General features: G+C 43.2%; 1 protein-coding gene across 2 annotated transcripts in view; it reads left to right on the top strand.

Annotated features, from left to right (window-relative positions):
• The first annotated feature begins 10,319 nt into the window (after nt 1-10,319).
• The window catches only part of LOC146041721 (B-cell receptor CD22-like), a 37,464-nt gene continuing 27,745 nt past the window's right edge, over nt 10,320-20,038 (top strand). The window contains exons 1-3 of one of the 2 annotated variants that reach the window (XM_083161635.1): nt 10,320-10,422; nt 11,786-11,882; nt 15,821-16,174. In XM_083161635.1, the coding sequence (XP_083017761.1) occupies nt 11,843-11,882; nt 15,821-16,174 (394 nt within the window). In that variant the 5' untranslated portion in view covers nt 10,320-10,422; nt 11,786-11,842. The remainder of the gene's footprint in view (nt 10,423-11,785; nt 11,883-15,820; nt 16,175-20,038) is intronic. The other variant, XM_083161636.1, reaches the window with a different exon arrangement.

The raw sequence follows: 20,038 nt of genomic DNA, 5'->3' as shown, positions 1-20,038 counted from the left end.
TGATTTGTAAATGCATTCATTACATAAAAAGGATCTATAATTAGGATCATCAATGGTTGATCAAGTCTACTGTGAATAAAATGTTATTGTGAAGAACATACAGGTGACTGGCATTCAGAATACCAATGGTGGCATTATGATGAAGGGAATCCAGACATGGGTCAGGTAAGTATAAATACCTATCCCTCTTTGCAGTCTAACTCTAACCCTCCCCGCAGCCTAACCCTAACCCTCCCCGCAGCCTAACCCAAACCCTCTCCTCCTTGCAGCCTAACCCTCCCCGCAGCCTAACCCTAACCCTCTCCTCCCTGCAGCCTAACCCTAAACATCCCCTCCCCGCAGCCTAACCCTCCCCTCCCCGCAGTCTACCTCTAACCCTCCCCGCAGCCTAACTCTAACCCTCCCCGCAGCCTAACCCTCCCCGCAGCCTAACCCTAACCCTGTCCTCCCCGCAGTCTAACCCTAACCCTCTCCTCCCCCGCAGCCTAATTCTAACCCTCCCTGCTAGTGCCTAGTACTAGCCCTATCCCCTGGAGCCCACTGCCTAACCCTAACACCCCTTCTAAGTGGAGAGGCAAATATCTTTATCCAGCCACTGCACCTTAATCAGATAAATTAATTAAGCTACTTTCCTTAAGGGGTCAAGACCCCAAAAAACTCATACTGGGTCATTGATCTAAAAGATTGCGCTCTTCTTTATTTTTAGATTATCATTTTATTTGTCAATATATTACCGTAAAAGGTGGTAAAATTGTGGTAAAATTGTTTTGAAACCTGTATCTATATATAAAGGTGGCCATACTCTCAGAGAAGTCGCACACAATCCCCCATTAAGCACCCTTGAACACAAAGGGACGGATTAACAATGGGCCTGGTGGAGCTATAGCTCCAGGTCCACTCTCCAAATAGGCCCATTTTGTAACTGAGTGCCAGGGCTTTCCAATGAGCCCAACTTCATGTCGCTAGCCCCTCGGGAACTGGAGATACCGCCTGGTATCGTTTTCCCCATAGGATAACATGGGACCCACTAATTCTGACCCCCACCTGGTTCCAACAGCTGCCAGTTCCCCGTCCGGCATCGTAGAAGCTCAAGGTTGATCTCAGTCAAACCCAAATCGCTGGGCCTTCAATCTGATACCAGGCAGGTCCATATGGGTTAATTGGTTCCAGAGATATTATTTCTGAAATGTAATTTCATGGCTGCTCATGTTGTTTGAGGGCAGATTTCTCTGGAACAAAATGGCCCAGTTTCATGGGACCAAAATCATTCAAAGCCCACTCAAAAGTTCTTCAATATGATACTGGTCACATGCAAATAGTTCAGTTGATTCCAAAGACATAGCCGGTTGGTTAAAGGGGGGGGGGGGGGTTGATATTCTCTCCCCCTCACATCGGAAAATGCAGGGACTAGGCTGGTGTAATAGGGGCCAGCTCAGGAATGTCCCTGCATGATCCTGGGACCATATTCCCAGGTAAGTGCCTGCATTTTCTGGTGTGAAAGGGGTATTATTTCAAATAGCCAGGACCTGCAGTGCTCTGAATACAGCCAGGCAGCCCCCTGCTCTCTGCCTGGCTGTCAATGGCTATCACTTCTGCCTGGCGGCGGCTGTCCCCCAGTTCCCGCGAGCATGTATTCCCCCTTGGCAATGAGCATGTGATCCCACATGGAAATGAGCATGGAACCCCTGGCAATAAGCATGTAGGTAAGCAGCACTTATGTAGCATAATTTTTAATAGGCATAACATGTAATGGGTATTATGGTGTAAATTTTTAATATGCGCTTTTATGAAGCACATTGTGAATGTTTGTTCAATATTTTTGGTATAGTGTGTATTTATGCTCAATACATGTGGCAAAATGTGAATCTTGCCTTAATCTGTGTGGCACAAAGTGAATTTTGACTCAATCCGTGTGCCATAGTGTGAATTTTGGCTCATTCCATGTGGCATAATGTGTAAGAGGCAAGTACAGTATACTGTAAGGGGGTTACTATTGTGTTGCATGATTTGTATAAGGGGTTTATGATGTGGTAAACTTAGTTGATCACATGAAAGGTGCTGAAATGTGGTCTACCAAGTTTTGGCTTTCAGTATTTTTTTTACGCCTCACCATGCAAGTATCTTAGGACATCGGCGTCCTGCGGGTGCACCTTTGGAGGGCACCCGGCAATATATGGCAGCTTCTCTTTTCCCTCTTTTCTGTGCCAGGCCCTTGCCTATGCCAGCCTCTTTGCCATTTTCCACTCTATACTAAACCCTTTGCATTTTTCCTATGCCAGTCCCTATTTCCAGGCATACTGTATATAATTATTTGAAAGTATGGTACTTATGTATTATCTGGTCTCCCATGTTAAATGCACCCCATTTTTGCATACCCCTACTATCCAATTACGCATGGAGTTGATTTTATATAGTGTGGAGAGCGCAGCGAGCCACCGTGCCCGAAGCGTGGCGAGCGCACGCGGTCTCATAAGAAAAACGTGAGCCCAGATATTACATAAGTACCAAAAGTATTTACACAAATAGAGACACACCCATGAGCAGACCACCCAACCAGAACACTGGTCACGCCCCCCACATTAATAAGTGTTGGCCACAACCCCTATTATTGCGCATAATAGGCCCTTGACCATTTTCAGCTCCAGGCCTGTTTAGACCTTAATCTGGCACTGCAATATATCATATCCGGTCCTTTTGCATACGATATATCGCATGCAATCCCAGCTAAGCCTGCCTGGCTTGGCTGTGATCCGACATACCTCTCCTGCTGGCGGCATGACTCACAAGCTCCACGGTGATGCGCCTGGGCTCAGGCATTACATGAGAGCTGCTGTCAAATACTTGTGTTTTGGATGATTTTTATGCGATTAATCTCTGCAAATCCCATAAAAACTGACCAGATCACATATACTGTATATCGCCCTAGTGTATCATGGGCTCCTTAAGCCCGTAAACAAATGTTATATTAAAACTCTTTTAAATTGATATTGACACCCTTATGTACAAAACTTAAAAAACTAAGATTCATAATATATCTAAAAAACTATTTTACAATACAACAAACGTGTATAATCCGCCAATTTGAGTTGCGATATTTCACATTTAAGTACTATATACACTATTCACTCTTTTTATTAGCGACAGAGTTCTCCAGTCTTTGGTTCTTAGAATCTTAAGGGTAAATATATTAAGATAGGAGTTCTATTAAAGGTGGGGTGTTGCCTATAGCAACCAATCAGATGGGGGGGGGGGGTTGACAAGGCAGCACACCGCGATACAAGCAATACAAATCCTCCTTTCAGATATACTGAGGTCTATGGGCCTGATTTTGGTTCACTTGCAAATGCAAATTCTTTCACTAATGGACAAAACCATGTGCACTGCAGGGGGGCAGATGTAACATGTGTAGGGGGAATTAGATTTGGATGAGTTATTTTGTTTCTGTGCAGAGTAAATACTGGATGCTTTATTTTTACAGTGCAATATAGATATCAGTTTGAAGTACCAACCCCACCCAAATCTAACTCTCTCTGCACATGTTACATCAGCCCCACCTGCAGTGCATTCGAGAGAGAATTTGCTTTTGTGAGTGAATCAGAATCAGGCCCAACTGAATCCATTCCCTCCCACAGTTCCGCCTCTGCTTCATAGATTATCAGAGACTCAGTCGCACATACATATACAAGTGTCATATATCCTAACCAGGGGTTTAAGTGGGTTTGAACTAGGTGGAACTGAGTCCCATCACCTGTGCAGTAATTATACCAAAAAAGTCTGTCCCAGCGGCCTCCTTTTTCTGTAACGGTGTATGAGATGTTAGGCCATCTCCGTTGCTGAAATAAACAAGAGAGTAGAGGAAGCTGCTGGAAGGACATAGGTAAGTGTAAGAGGTACTACTGTGGGCATCATTTGTAAGCTTCATAACTGTGTGGCATACATGTATAAAGAATACTAATGTGTAGTGTAACGTGAGGAAGGGGCACTGCTGTGTGTCATAACATGAATAAGGGGCACTACTTTATGGTGTAATACGAATCAGGGTCACTAAATGCGGTGTAATGTGAATTTGATTGTGCTACTGTGTGACATAATTTGACTCTGATGTACGGCTGTGAGTTCACTGACCCTTTATAGAGTATGGAAGTTAGGGCACAAATTTTATAGTTTGCTAGGGGTGCTGAAAAACCTATCCCTGGCACAGGCTCCTCCTATTGGGTGGAGTGTGGGGGAGGGGGGTGGAGTCTGGGGAAATGAGTTTCACCACCTCTCCAGGACCACTTTAAGCCCCGGTCCTAGCCTCCTAGTTGCATAAGATGCATTTTTAACAGAAATGAAGACTGACACCTGAAGATTTTTTACGTCACCTGGGGGCTGTTTGGCGTGACTGCAAAAAATATGTATTAAAACATAAGGAAACAACCGTTGGTAGGATTGGTGCCTGGACGGTGACTGTGAGCTTTCTATAAAGACTTGCAAAAATGATGCATTTTGTGGAGTGTTGGAGGCATTGAGTGGGCGCACTGTGGAAAGTGATTGCTCACAAAGACGTTGAATCACTCACAGTGGAGGCTATACTATAACATAGAAACAGCACCTGCCTTAAATCATATATAAAGATGCACCATGAGCTGGTTCAGTTTGACAGTGCACATCTCAGTCCATACCGAACTTTTTGTGGAACACGCGTGCTTTTTGTGCTGGAATTCTCTCTTGTGCAAATCTGCATAGAGTCTATGCACAAAGGCAAGGGGACAAGGTTCATGGCCAGCAGCTCACAGAGCGCTGACCACACCCCCAACAGTAAATAAAAAGGGGAGTGGTCAAATTATAATGGTATTGTCGCAGACACACCCCTTTTTTGGCAGAGCAAGAGTCCCACCGGCAATGTTGAAATGCTGGGAGGTATGATACAACCAGGCTCGGACTGGCCTGGCGGGGAACCGGGGAATCCCCCGGTGGGCCCTGGTGATTTCTGACCCAGCCCACTTGTTTAGGGGGGTGGGGTCTTTTCAGGCTATCGCTCATTATCCCCGCCACCGCTGCCGCCACAATAGCAATAGCTATTGACTGACCCGGCAGCTACCAGCAGGGCAGAGTAGCCCTACAGGCAAGGGAAGCTGTCACGCTGCGTCTTGACAACAGACGCATCATGACGTTGCACAGTGGGCCCGCCGGCGCAGCACATGGGAGTGAGTGTGCAGTTGCAGACAATGGGAGCAGCCTCCACGGTCACCAGGATGCCTCTGGGGCTGAGGGGGAAGTAGAAGTCCCGCTAGGTCTCCTCCCGATGGCTGGAGAGTGAGGTGCTTTTGGACCCCCTCTGCAAACTGGAAGGTAACTAACCATGTGCTGCATTAACTTTTTTTATATTCTTTTTTTTTCTTAGGGGGGTATGTGCTGTATTGTATGTGGGGAGGGGGAGGGGACCTATGTGCCATATTATCTGGGTATGGAGGGCCTACAGTATGTGATGTTTTATATGTGGGGGTACATATGTGTGGTATTATGAGTGGGGGGACCTATGTGCTGTACTATTATCTGAGTGGGGGGACCTATGTAATGTATGATATGAGGGGGCCTATGTGCTGTACTATTATCTGAGTGGGGGGACCTATGTAATGAATTATATGGGGGGCCTATGTGCTGTGCAATTATCTGAGTGGGGGACCTACTATGTGCTGTGTTATATGGGGGGGGGCTCTATGTGCTGTACTATTATCTGAGTGGGAGGACCTATGTAATGTATTATATGGGGGGGGGGGGCCTATGTGCTGTACTATTATCTGAGTGGGTGGACCTACTCTATGTAATGTATTATATGGGGGGGGGGGGGGCATGTGCTGCACAATTATCTGGGTGGGGAGGACCTATGTGCTATATTATATGTGGGGGGACCTATGTGCTTTAATATCTGGGGGGGGGGGGGGGCTATTTGATTTATTAATATCTGTGGGACCTATGTGCATTATTATCAGAGTGGGGGATTTACGGATCAGATGTCAGACACCTGCGATTTTGGGCCGATTTTGCACAATTATCGGCCCAAAGTGCTTAAATCGGATGAAATTGGCCCAGTTTTACATCTACTGTATCTTTGTATTTATGAAAGATTTTGTTCTTATTTCAGTAGCTCTCAATCCCAACCTTAAGGTTTTCCCAGCAGGTCACGTTTTAAGGATTTCTGTTGAAGTTGAGTACAGCTGATTTATATGCATTACTGACATATGACACTAGATGGCATTACATTACATTATACAGTTTGAGTATCCTTTTTCCAAATATCCGTTATCCAAATTATTCCAAAAACCATACATACTAGAAAGTGGAATTTTTTTTGTTGTTGTTGTTAAAAGCACTTCTGGGGACATCTGTAACAGCACTACTGTGGAAATAACATGTAACTTGCACTAAATTTGTGCAAGAAAATGATTGCTTGGCATTCAAAGTCAGTGCCTGAGATAGAACACAAACTTTGTTTTATGCACAAATAAAATATATTTGTTTGTATTTCATGTCTTTGATGTTGTTATACAACATAAATCCAAGATACCTCAAGATACATCATAGAAATATTCTGAAATACAGAATAATCCGTTATCCAAAATTCTTCTGGTCCTGAGCATTTTGGATAATGGATGAGTTTGAAGAAACTCAGGGAGCTCGAGGTGTGCTCCCAACACCCAGTGCAGTGATCTAAATCGTGCATAGGGGGCCGTACGTACAAGTGGACCCTCTCCCAAAGGAGAAGGGCCCAGTTACTCGCCTAACCCCTCTTAACCATAAGGCCGAAGAGGGGAAACAAGGGATCGGTGGGTCCTCTTTGCCGAAGCTCAGAGAGACCCTCTTTCCTCAACCCCAGGTAGGGTTAGGGCGGTGGGTCCTCCACACCTGAAGCTTTGGAGAGACCCGCAAAAGGCTTCCCTACGCCTTGCGGCTCGGGGTCGCCCTCGAGGGACCACAGCTCTCCCGAAAAGAATGAGAGCTATGGTACATTGGGGAGTGGATTGCCCATAAGGGTCACAAACACAGCCCAAAAAAATGCGACAAACTACAAAAAACGGAAAGCGTGAGAAGTGACAAACGTGAGAGGGGAAAAAATAAATAAATAAAGAGACCTCTGCCGAAAGGCTGGGGTGGGGGTGTGTGAAAAATTGTCCTAGCCAAAAGGCCCAGGGTGAGGACATGAAGCGCTAACCTAAAGGGAGAGTGTGCAGTGCAAGTGCCATACTTGTGCAGTAGTGATATATGGATAAACAGTGTAGTTTCAGGCACCCCCCGAGTTTCCCTGGGGGCACAGTGCAGCCTTTCTTGTTTCCATTTTTGTGCAGTGGAGGAACATTCACTCTTTTCCAGTACTGGAATTGCACCTGTAACTGGTTCAAAAAATATGTAAAGACCAGCACCCCTTTAAGCTGTATTAGTATCCTTTGATCCTTTGTATCCCATTTGGCCCCAATGATTTATGTACTTTCAGTTTTGATAGTTCTGTTAGGACTTTTACCTCTGGAAATTTACTTATTTCTAACTCATTTTTATGAATATAGTAGTAGTAGTAGTAGTACGTTTATTTATAAGGCGCCGCAAAGTGTCCGCAGCGCCGTACATAGCAAACAAAAAAATTACGAGGTAACGTACAGGGTGTGTTGAAAAATACAGTATAAATAGGGGTATAGCTGGTAGAACTAAAATCAGCATCAGTTCAGAAGTAGGTTTCAAAATTGTCGAGGAGACTGAAGATGAAGTAGAGGAAGGGAAGAACAGGACAGGAGCACAGGTGAGGTAAAGAGGTAGGGTGAGTACGTGAGGAAGGAGGGCCCTACTCATAAGAGTTAACATACTAAAAATAGGTGGGTGGACGAACGAAAAACAATAGGATAAGTAGGAACGGAGGGGAATGGAGGCAGGATAAGAGGATCAAAAGAGGTTAGGAGGAGGGATAGGCTAGTCGAAAAAAGTGGGTTTTGAGGGAGCGCTTGAAGGAGGTAAGGGAATCAGAAAGCCTGATGGGTGGCGGGAGGTTGTTCCAGTGCAGGGGGGCAGCGCGAGAGAAGTCTTGGACACGGGAGTGGGAGGAGGTGATTAGGTGAGAGGTCAGTCGGCGGTCAGTGATGGAGCGAAGAGGACGGGATGGAGTGTGGATAGAGATCAGTGAAGAGAGGTAAGGAGTGGTGGAGGAGGAGAGAGCCTTGTAGGTGGTGGTGAGGAGTTTAAAGAGAACTCGGAAAGGAATGGGGAGCCAGTGAAGAGATAGACAGAGGGGGGAGGCGGAGGTAGAGCGGCGGGAGAGGAAGATGAGCCTAGCAGCAGCGTTGAGAATGGATTGGAGAGGTGCGAGGCGGGTGAGAGGTAGCCCAGAGAGAAGGATGTTGCAGTAGTCAAGGCGGGAGATGACAAGAGAGTGAATGAGAATTTTGGTCGCGTCAGTGGAGAGGAATGGTCTGATGCGTGAGATGTTGCGTAGGTGAAAGCGGCAAGACTGTGAGAGAGCACGAATGTGGGGGGTGAAAGTGAGGGAGGAGTCAATGATGACACCGAGGCAGCGCGTTTGGTCGGTGGAGGTGATCTCGGTTTCACCAATACTGATGGAGATAGTGGGAGAAGAGGGGATATTCGGGGGATGGAAGATTAGAAGTTCAGTTTTAGCCATGTTTAGCTTCAGGAAGCGTTGGGTCATCCAGGCTGAGATGGCCGTGAGGCATTCAGAGACCTTGGACAGGAGTGATGGGGATAGGTCGGGGGAAGAGAGATAGATTAGGGTATCATCAGCATAAAGGTGGTAATGAAAACCATAGGAGCTGATGAGGGTGCCCAGAGAGGTGGTGTAGAGAGAGAAGAGGAGAGGGCCAAGGACAGACCCTTGGGGAACACCGACTGGCTGCGGGGTAGTAGGAGAGGAGGAGCTCGGAGTGGAGACGGAGAAGGAGCGATCGGAGAGGTATGAGGTGAACCAGGAGAATACCGTGCCAGTGATGCCAAAGGAGCGGAGGGTGTTGAGCAGGAGAGGGTGGTCAACAGTGTCAAAGGCAGCCGACAGATCAAGCTGGATGAGGATAGAGAAGAGGCCTTTGGATTTAGCCGATATTAGATCGTTAGTGACTTTGGTCAGGGCAGTTTCAGTGGAATGTAAAGGGCGGAACCCGGATTGGAGGGGGTCGAGAATGGAGTTAGCAGTAAGGTGGCTTAGGAGATGATTATAGGTCAGACGTTCTAGGAGCTTGGAGGCAAAAGGGAGGAGGGAGATGGGCCTGTAGTTGGATGGAGAGTTGGGGTCCAGATTTGTTTTTTTGAGAATTGGGGAGACAAGAGCGTGTTTGAAGGAGGAAGGGAAGATCCCAGAGGATAGGGAAAGATTAAAGAGGTGAGCCAGGTGAGAGCAGACTGACGGACTGAGACGACGGATAATATTGGAGGGGATAGGATCGAGCGGGCAGGTGGAGGGAGAAGCGGATTGAAGGATAGAGTGGACTTCAGCAGCAGTGGTGGGGTAAAATGAGGACAGGGGTTGGAAGGAGGGGAGTGGGGATGTAGGAGGGGAGGAGGGAGAGGGTGAGGTCATGGCAGCAGTGATGGCAGTGAATATACTTGCAACTTAATTGTGGCCCCTTCCCCTCTCTATAGTGAATACTGACTAGGAATAATTATTAAGATGATCTTCTCGGACGTTGTCTTCGTCACTCTCTAAAGACACTCTCCGTCTTTAGTTTTATTGTTCCTCCTATTGATTTTTGCCTTTCATTTATGTACCTAAATAAAAGTTTTGCTACCTTCACCTGCTCTTTGCTGCACATCATTATCTGTCCTGAACTATAGTTATCTTCCATTTATTTTCAGTCCTTGATTTATGGAGTAGGGTGCTACATTGGAGAAGTCAATCATGTCAGACCATTTATAATAATAGCAATAATATAGTTAGCAATATTTTATACAGTATTCTTCTTTTTTAATTATCCATATCCCCAAGTCTATGCAGAGTACTATCATTGTTATCTACTACCTAGAGTGAGTGCATCAAAAATGTCTTCAATACCGTATACATGACTTAATTTTGGTAAGTGCAAAAGCTAATGTGGATTATTAGGGGCTCCTTCCCTTGGTGTTTTGAACCTCAGTCTTTCTGTATTATTTAACTGATGTTGACCACCATCTGTCTTCAGGGATATGGTGAAGATCCCGACAGATGGGATGTACTTTATCTCTCACAATTTCCTCTCAAGCTTTAGTTTATAACACCCCAAAATGCACTTGACCTGACTCACAATCAGGTAGCAAACCTCAGCATTTAGCAGAGACAGTTTCATAAACAAATCGAATACAAGCTACAAAGACGTAGAGGATGTGATGCAATGTAGGAGCGAACTTATTACAGAAGTGTTTGTTTTCCTTTTGTATTGCAATATAAGCAGCCTAGCATGTAACAAACTAGTAAGTACTATTTTAAATAGATCTATTTTAATTGCTCAAATAGATGCTCCTGATTTTAACAACTGCTCGAATAGTCCATCAGAGCTAGATAATGGTTTTCGGTGTATTAATGCATTTTTTTTGTTTGGTGTATGTATACTGTATATGTTTTTGTTTGGTGTATGTATGTATATATGTTTTAGTTTGGTGTATGTATTTATATATGTTTTTGTTTGGTGTATGTATTTATATATGTTTTTGTTTGTTGTATGTATTTATATATGTTTTTGTTTGTTGTATGTATTTATATATGTTTTTGTTTGGTGTATGTATTTATATATGTTTTTGTTTGGTGTATGTATTTATATATGTTTTTGTTTGGTGTATGTATTATATATGTTTTTGTTTGGTGTATGTATTTTTATATGTTTTAGTTTGGTGTATACATTTATTTATTTTTATATTTAATATAATTTCTAGGTTCTTATGATATATTTATGCCATGCAGACTTCAATTTTTTATTTGTATAAAATCGACCACATCTAGTTTGATACTTTGGGGTAAATGTAATCATTTTGGAATTCTTTTGATGATGAGATGTTGCTATGGACAATTGTATTTTGAATTGTATACATATATTTGCAAAATAATTATAATGTTTGTAATGGTTATAATATACAGTAACCATGGCCCTAACTGTGTGGAGTTTGTATATTCTCCCCGTACTTGCGTGGGTTTTCTCCAGGTACTCCGGTTTCCTCCCACAATCCAAAAATATACTGGTAGATTAATTGGCTCCGAACAAAAACATAACCCTAGAATGTCTGTGTGTGTGTGTACTTGTAATTGGGATTATAGATTGTAAGCTCCACTGGGACAGGGACTGATGTGAATGTTTAAATATTCTCTGCACAGTGCTGCACAATATTTATGCTCTATGGGGGTTATTCTGGTTCACTCCTTCTGGCAAATTCCTTCTTAGATGGACAAAACCATGTGCACTGCAGGTGGGGCAGATGTAACTTGTGCAGAGAGAATTAGATTTGGGTGGGGTTTTACTTCAAAGTGAGATCTATATTGCAGTGTAAAAATAAAGCAGACAGTATGTTCCCTGCACAGAAACAAAATAACTCACCCAAATCTAATTCCTCTGCACATTTTACATCTGCCCCCTGCAGTGCACATGGTTTTGTCCATCTAAGAAGGAATTTGCCAGAAGGAGTGAACCAGAATAAACCCCTATATAAGAAACTGTTAATAAAATAATATAAATAAATAAATAAATGTTCGTTAATAAGTAACTCATTTGGTTATAATTAATCTTTGAAAGGGATTTTCTTTCTCAAATGAGCTAAGTAATTAATTATTTTTTTTTACCCACAGGAGAAACTTTATTCTTACATCAGGTGACAGCAATATACTGTAATCCAACCATCCATTATGAGAAAACAATTTATTGTTCTTTTCATTCTTGTACAAGGTAAATAAAAAAAGAGTCATTCAAAAATTTAAATAGCTGCTTAATGTAATACAGGTTGAGTATTCCGTATCCGAATATCCGAAAACTGAAATATTAAAAAAAATAAGTGTTTTTTTTTTCAAGATATTTCAGGGGTTTTTTTGTTGTTTTTTTTCCCTGCCCCTTTTTTGATACTACCACATCCCCCGGCATCCACGGCGGGCTTCAGGATCCTCTTTAGCGGCATCTCCGGTCCAGGGGTGCATTGCGCGAGTGTGCGGATGGGCCGGTGACGTCACCAACATGCCTGCAAACTTGCCCAATGCCCCCCTTGGACCGCTGTAGAGGATCCTGAAGGCGGCCTTGGACGCCTGGGGACAACGTGGACACCGGGTGACCATCGGAGCACCACCAGGAGACGAGATAAGTACTGTATGTAAAAAAAAAAAATCCATAAACCGGAAAAATTATTTATCCGAAGTGCTCGTGGTCCCAGGCTTTTCGGATAAGGGATACTCAACCTGTATTTTATTGACAATATTGAAGCAGAACATTTTTAATTAGGTCTAAGATATATAAGCCAAGTAATTCTATTTGAACAGGGGGTGCTGGATTTTAAGCAGCACTATATTATGGAATAGTATATATCTGATAAAATGACTATCGTTTGCCATTGTTTAGTAAGTAGGGGGTAAATTTACTTCTAAAGCTCCTAAAAATGAAAAGAGGTGATTCTGTCTCTCGCTTTCTAGGATGCAATAGAGAAATTATAGAATCTGTCTGGTTGCTATAGACAACCTCACCTCTTTTCATTTTCAGTAACTGTGGTAAATTGAACCCTAATTGTTTTATAATTCTACCGCCGGAGTAAAAAAAAAAAAATATTTGAGGCAATTCGCAATGTTTCAAAAAAAAAAAACACAATTAGTTAAATGTTATTCGGTTAGCAAGTAGACCATGTCTAGCTAGACAGTCAACACAAAAAGGTCAACATGCACTAGGTCAACACTAACAAAGGTCAACATGCTCTAGGTCATGGGTCTTCAACCTATGGCCCTCCAGATGTTGTGGAACTACATGTTCCAACATGTATTGCCAATTTTTTTCCTATAAGAGCATGACAAAACTGTCAGGGCATGCTGGGAAATGTAGTTCCACAACATCTGGAGGGCCACAGGTTGAAGACATGTGCTCTAGGTCAACACTGACAAAGGACAACACAAACAAAAGGTGGACATGGCAATGGTTGACCCATGACAAATTCAGAATTTTTTCTATTGTTTTTTGCATTTATCATGTGTCAAAATCCATGTAGACTTGGAATGGAAAAGTGTGCCGCGTGCAGGGGTATCCCGAAACATGCCGAGCGAAGCGCTACACTTATCGGATGCCCATGTTCTAAGGCAGTGATTTTCAACCTTTTTCAAGTCGCGGCACACTGGACAAGACTTTAAAATTGCCAAGGCACACCACAAGTTTTTAATCAAATATTCCTTAGTTAATCCAGACACCTGCCCCCCCCCCCCCTAGTTATTACACACACCTGCCCCGACTTAGTTATCCCACACACCTGCCCCCCTTAGTTATTCCACGCACCTGACCCCCATTAGTTATTACACACACCTGCCCACCCCTTAGTTATTGCACACACTTGTCCCCACTTAGTTATTCCACACACCTGTTATTAAAGTGTAATAACTAAGGGGGGCAGGTGTGTGTAATAACTAAGGGGGGCAGGTGTGTGTAATAACTAAGGAGGGGCTGGTGTGTGTAATAACACACCTGCCCCCCCCCCTTAGTTATTACACACACCTGCCCCCCCCCCCCCCCTTCGTTATTACACACACCTACCCCTCCTTTATTATTACACAGCACCAGCACCCGTTGGATGTAAATGTTACATCCAAATGAGCCTACCTCCAGGAGAGTTGTAAAGTGCGCGCAGTGCGCACTTCACTTGATGACTCCGGTGGCAGGCTTCTGCGCATGCGCCTTGTGCCCACAACGCATAGGTCCGATGACCTAATGCACACAGGAACGTCCCGGCGTCATCTACAGGGGTCACACAGACAGCGCCGAGGAGGGAGGACGCTGTCAGAGTCGCCGAGCACCGAGGAGGGAGGACCCTGGTGAGTCGCCGTGACACGCGGTCGCTAATGTGCCGCGGCACACTGGTTAAAAAACCCTGTTCTAAGGTGTTAACATTGACACCAAAAGAATGAGAAAAAATCATGTATCAACCTTTTCTATGACAACCTTTTGCTTGTGTTGACATTTTGTCAATGTCAACCTAGTGCAGGTAGACCTTTTGTCAATGTTGATCTATCTTGTCTATCTACCTAGACATTCTTTGGAAGAAATGGACCAATGGGCGCTGGAGGGTAGTATACACAAGTCACCGATGTTCCTCTCCAGAACGAATGATATAGGAGGGAAAATACAAAGAGGGTATCAGAAATAATATGGTCTGATAACAGGAATGTCAATGGGGTTCACGATGTGGGTAACCATAAGCGTACCATCACTCACTATTTGAAAAGTAAAGATGTGCCCATAAAGGTTTCTTTTTATAGGTTCACCACACGTGCAGCCTCAAGGTCAAGGGATGCGTACCGTACTCACAGGTGAATGTGTAGATACAGACGCATCTGGGTATCTTTAACTCTAAGAAGGTGGGATCCTCTCATGTAAATGTCACGACTCATTGTTCAAGTTCAGCACCGGCAGTTCCATGCCGTCTCTAGTGTACTGATACACGGGAGTCCTCACTCAACAGTCCAGCACAGCGGCCCCACGTCAACGGTACGCATCCCTTGACCTTGAGGCTGCACGTGTGGTGAACCTATAAAAAGAAACCTTTATGGGCACATCTTTACTTTTCAAATAGTGAGTGATGGTACGCTTATGGTTACCCACATCGTGAACCCCATTGACATTCCTGTTATCAGACCATATTATTTCTGATACCATCTTTGTATTTTCCCTCCTATATCATTCATTCTGGAGAGGAACATCGGTGACTTGTGTATACTACCCTCCAGCGCCCATTGGTCCATTTCTTCCAAAGCAAGTTTTCCTACATTTGGGTTGAGTGGTGACCCATCTTTGTGGATCCGGCTGAAGGAGGGCTTTGCGCCTTGGGACTTATTTCTATTGTTTTTTTTTTTATCTACCTAGACATTGTCTGTGACCTAATCCATGCCTATTTGCAGTACAGCAAGAGAACCACCCAAAGCATTATTCAGCTTGTTCAGGTTCACTTATTTTATAGATTTATTTTAAAAAAATCCTTTTAATTATATTGGAGCAAATGTACAGTATGTGCCTGGTGAAGAGATAAAGTGGAAGGTCATACTGCACCAGCCAGTCAACACCCAACTGTCATTTTTTTAAACATAGCTGATTGGCTGGTGCATTGTCACCTCCCACTTTATCTCCACTTTATCCCCATTGTTTTATCTTCCGTTTTCATGCCATCCCATCAGACTGATGTTTCTTAAATATTTTTTATTTCACAATTAACTCAGCTGGATAAAATTGTCTGAGTTTTGAACCATGCTAAAATGTTTGGCCCATGTTTAGCTTTCCATAATGGATATTGTGGACTGGTACATGTTACTTGTGAAGTACTCAAACTCAAGGGTCATTTTAAAAGGGAAATTACTTACAAGGTATGGTTTTGTCTTGCAAATGATTACCCCTTTAAAAAAACATCCTAGTTCGGCCAGCATCCCTCACGGCTGAGGATCTCGGAGGCTATTACATTTTCACCAATAGTCTCTTTATAATAAAACATTGCAGAACAATATTCTGTAGGGTCTAGCGAAGTATTCAGACTGTAGACAAGAAGGTCAATCATGTGAAGAATTAGACTCATACAGTACAGTATCTATAGGATATTTTTATGATCTGTAACCTTGGCCTTGCTCAATAACTTGTGTTTTGCTCTTTTAAACCAGTGCCTGCTGGCTATCAAAGGGAGTATAACATCCCATCCAGAATCCAGGCCTTACTTGGCTCTTGTGTTGAGATCCCCTGCACAGTCTCACCAGCGCCCACAGAATTTGAGAACCTCGAAGTGGTTTGGCATGTTCTCAAATATCTACCTGTCAAAACGGTTATTTACAGTACACGTAAGGATGAAATATCGAGGGATTATAAGGACCGTGCGACGCTGATAGCATCTACTAAGGGAATGTGCAATCTCCGTGTACACAAAGTGACAAGACAAGATGAAACATCATATTCTCCAAATGACAGGAAGATAAATATTTTTAAAAAAGTTTATAATTTCATTGAGCTAAAGGTCACAGGTAAAAGAAAGTAATAATTTAATCAAATCTATATTTTTTGGGAACATTTTTGGAAAGAGGCAATATAATGGATTGGGAGATAATATTAAGGGGATTATGTACCCTGGAGGGGGGACTTGGCTAGGAGGTGTTTGAGTGGAATTAAAGTGCTGCATAGGAAATTAGTAACAGTAGTTGGTTCTGATTGGCTTAAGGAGGGTTCACGCCTATGCAATCAATGGCTGGTCGGGCTAAACTGTCTCAACCAGCCATGTTGTGTTTACCCTGCTTGACCGCCTGACAGCTGCAGACATACTGGAGCACAGTGTAAAGCGGTTCTAAGTTACTGAGTGGTCAGGATAGTATCAGTAGGCCAAAAATGTTTACTGCCTCCTGGGTGGCAGAAGGAGGGCGCAAAAGTATGGGATAGCCTCGTCAAGCAGTCACCTTAAGGAGGGAGCAACTCCTTAAAAAGGGGATTGGCAAAGAAAGAAAAAAGGTAGCGCTACTAACACATAAACCTTTAAATAAACAACATTTATTGTGCACTTCAGTAATAATAAAAACTTCAGTGAAGTATATAGTACAAAAACTGCATTAAGTTAAAAACAACAATAAAAAAACACCATCATTTGTTCCTAGTTTTTTCAAAGCCTTTGAAATACCTTTGGAAAAGCTGTCCTACTGACAGGGAAACGCGTCAGGAGCTGCAGATTAGCCACCTACGCCACCATCATCTTTGTACAGCACCAGCACTTTGTTATCCAGACCAGCCGCCCTGTGGCACGCAGTCACAGCCACCTTACCATCAAGTGGGACTCTGTGTTTTCTTTCCATCGCCCAGGAGGATAAAGCTGCTATGCCATCCTAAAGTGGATCAATTCCCCTGGAGGACACTGTTGGTAATTATACCCATTGATCATTCTTAAGGATTTTACAAAACAGACTAGGAACAGATGATCTCTATGCTTTCATATGTTGGTGGCTTTTTAATGCAGTTTTTATACTATATACTTCACTGAAGTTTTTATTATTACTGTAGTGCACAATAAATGTTTATTTAAAGGTTTATGTGTCAGTTGCGCTACCTTTTTTCTTTCTTAGTATCAGTAGACCGTTAGGAAGCTGGCGGTCAAAAGACCAACAGTGACATTCTGATGTGCAGAAAAAACGGAGCGAGTCAGAATTCTGACACCCAGCTGGTAAGTATTCTAACCATCTGCCCTACCATCTTAACCCAAACCCTCCCTTCATGCAGCATAACCTTAACCCTCTGCCCCGCAGCATAATCCTAACCACCCCCTTTAGTCCCTAAACCTATCTATGCCCTCCATACTCATACATTCTGACACCAAGCTACCCCGTTAGTGGGAAACCTTAACCCTCACCTCTTAACGCTCTGCCATGGGCCTAAACCTAACTAGCCATGGCACACTTACGTTTTGGGATGCCAACAGTCGGGATTCCGTTGTCAGTAGCATTGGAGTTTTTATCACCAGTTTTTTTGATTTCGGCTTCGGTATTCTGACTGCAGGTACCCCAATGCCGGTACGCTGACCGGATCGTGAATGGTCAGCCACTTAAAAATTAAGCTGTACATAATGACTACTCATTTCCAGCAATTGCAGGAGTGTTATAAGCCAGTTATCAGCTAACATCCCTGCATCAGCGCTGCACACACACAACTTACAGTCATCAGCCCAGTCTTTCAATAATAGTTGAATGAGCCATACAAGGGTACGCATTACACTAATTGGGGACAGTTGTCGACATTAATAATTTCTTTTTTAGAAAAACTCATGTCAACCATTTCATATGTCTACGGTTTGAACCTTTTGACCCTGTCGACCTTACCCATGTTGACCTTTCCCATGTCCAACTTGTGACCATGTTGACCTATTGCAAGTTGACCTTTTGGGATCGACCTAATGTCTGTCTATCTACACACTGCTTATCTAGTCATCTACACCCATTGTTTGGGTCATCATCATTAAAACAATTTAGATGATCAAATTTTTATCATGTTCTTGTAGTGCACAAGAGTTCAATGATTTTAACTAACAATTAAATAACAATTGTATATTGTTTGATCATTTGCCGTGAATGTATTATGATACACAGATGTGTCCAAATACACCTATCTCATATTGCATCAAATACCCCCATTAGTTGTGCCAGGGGCAGACTAACTTAACGACGCCAAGCTGCCAACAGACTACTGTGACTGGCATTTCAGATTTGTAGCAAAAATGGGTAAAAAGACAAAAGGTGAAGGCTCAATACAAGTAGCTCAGACCATGCCCCCCCCTCCCCTTGTTACACTTAATTTGTGACTTTATTTGAATACTTTTGTGACAGAAACACTAATCCTTAGTACCTAGAACACTAAGGCATATATTCAATGCCGTGGGCGAGCGGTGACTGCAAGCAGGACTTTTTGCTCGCAGTCACCGCTCACCCTGTCAGTATTCAACTGACCCCCCTCATTCGCAAATTCCCCCTCGCTCCGTTTTTTGAGCGAGGGGGAATTTGCGAATGTGCCTCCAAAAGCTGCGAGAGCCGAGGCTAATTACAGCGAGTTTGCTGCACTAGCCGTGGCTCTCGCAGTTTAGGGGAATCCTCGCCGTTCTGTGATGGCGAGGATTCCCCCGGATCGTTGCATAGTGCGAGCGTCCGGCGCGGGGGTTAAACTGCGAGGATCACTGGTTTTCTGTGATCCTCGCAGTTTAACCCCCTCGCCGGCCGCTCGCACCGGCATTGAATACTGCACAATGTCTTAATAGGTAACTACAATATGAATAAGATACAAATTGAAGGAAATTATACCTTGCGCTCTATATTAAATGAAGTGTGCCTGTTTATGAGCATTAAATATTTTATTATTTGGAAAAACACTAGTAAGATTATAATCGATAAAAACTGATTAATAATAACTGTCACAGTGACATGATTGAAGCATAAATTAAAAATTATACAAATTTAAAAAGCATATGATCAACACACTGCTAATGCTAACTGAATGGGTAAGTGGGAGGAGGATTATATTTGGACTGACCACAACTGGGGCGCTAACCTGATCCTATGGCGGCGCTTTATAGATGATGTCAATTTTATATGGAAGGGGTCAGAATCCTCCCTGTCAGAATTCACCACATATCTCAACACAAATGACAGAAACTTAACATTTACCACCAATTACAGTCAGAATAGAGTTGAGTTTCTAGACCTGAAAATATTTATTTATGACCACACAATACACACCAAGACGTTTAGGAAAAATGTAGACGTCAACAGTTATATTCTTAATACAAGCGGACACCATAAACCATGGCTTTCCAACATTCCGAAAGGGCAATTTCAACGTGTTAGACGTAATTGTTCCAGACTAGAGGACTACAAGGTACAAGGGACAGAATTAATGACACAATTCACAGAGAAACTTTATGATCATGAGACAGTCAAACAGGCCTATGAAGATACCATGAAAATGAATAGGGAACAATTACTTACAAAGATAGTCAATACAGAGTCTGATAAGATGCAAACACAACCACTTTTCATTACACAATATAACAGGTCTTCAAACCAGATTAAACAGATACTCACAAGACACTGGGATCTCCTGTTAGAGGATCCGGATCTCCAAGAGACATTAGGCACACGACCGAAAATCGTTTTTAGGAAAGCCCCAGACATAAAACAGAAGTTAGTTAAAAACCATCTCAAACCGAAGACACTTACCCAAACTACACTGAATAATACGGAACATAAAGGGGGATTCTCTTACTGCGGTAAATGCAGTGCTTGTAAAACCACAAAAAAAAAACACTACAAAACAGATAACAACATTTGAATCTCTAGGCAGTGGAACCACATATAAAGGTA

This window comes from Crinia signifera, chromosome 19, assembly GCF_055691185.1.
Source record: "Crinia signifera chromosome 19, ASM5569118v1, whole genome shotgun sequence".
Classification (NCBI taxonomy): domain Eukaryota; kingdom Metazoa; phylum Chordata; class Amphibia; order Anura; family Myobatrachidae; genus Crinia; species Crinia signifera.
Note: the sequence above shows the minus strand (reverse complement) of the source record. Positions and strands in the feature narration are given on the sequence as shown.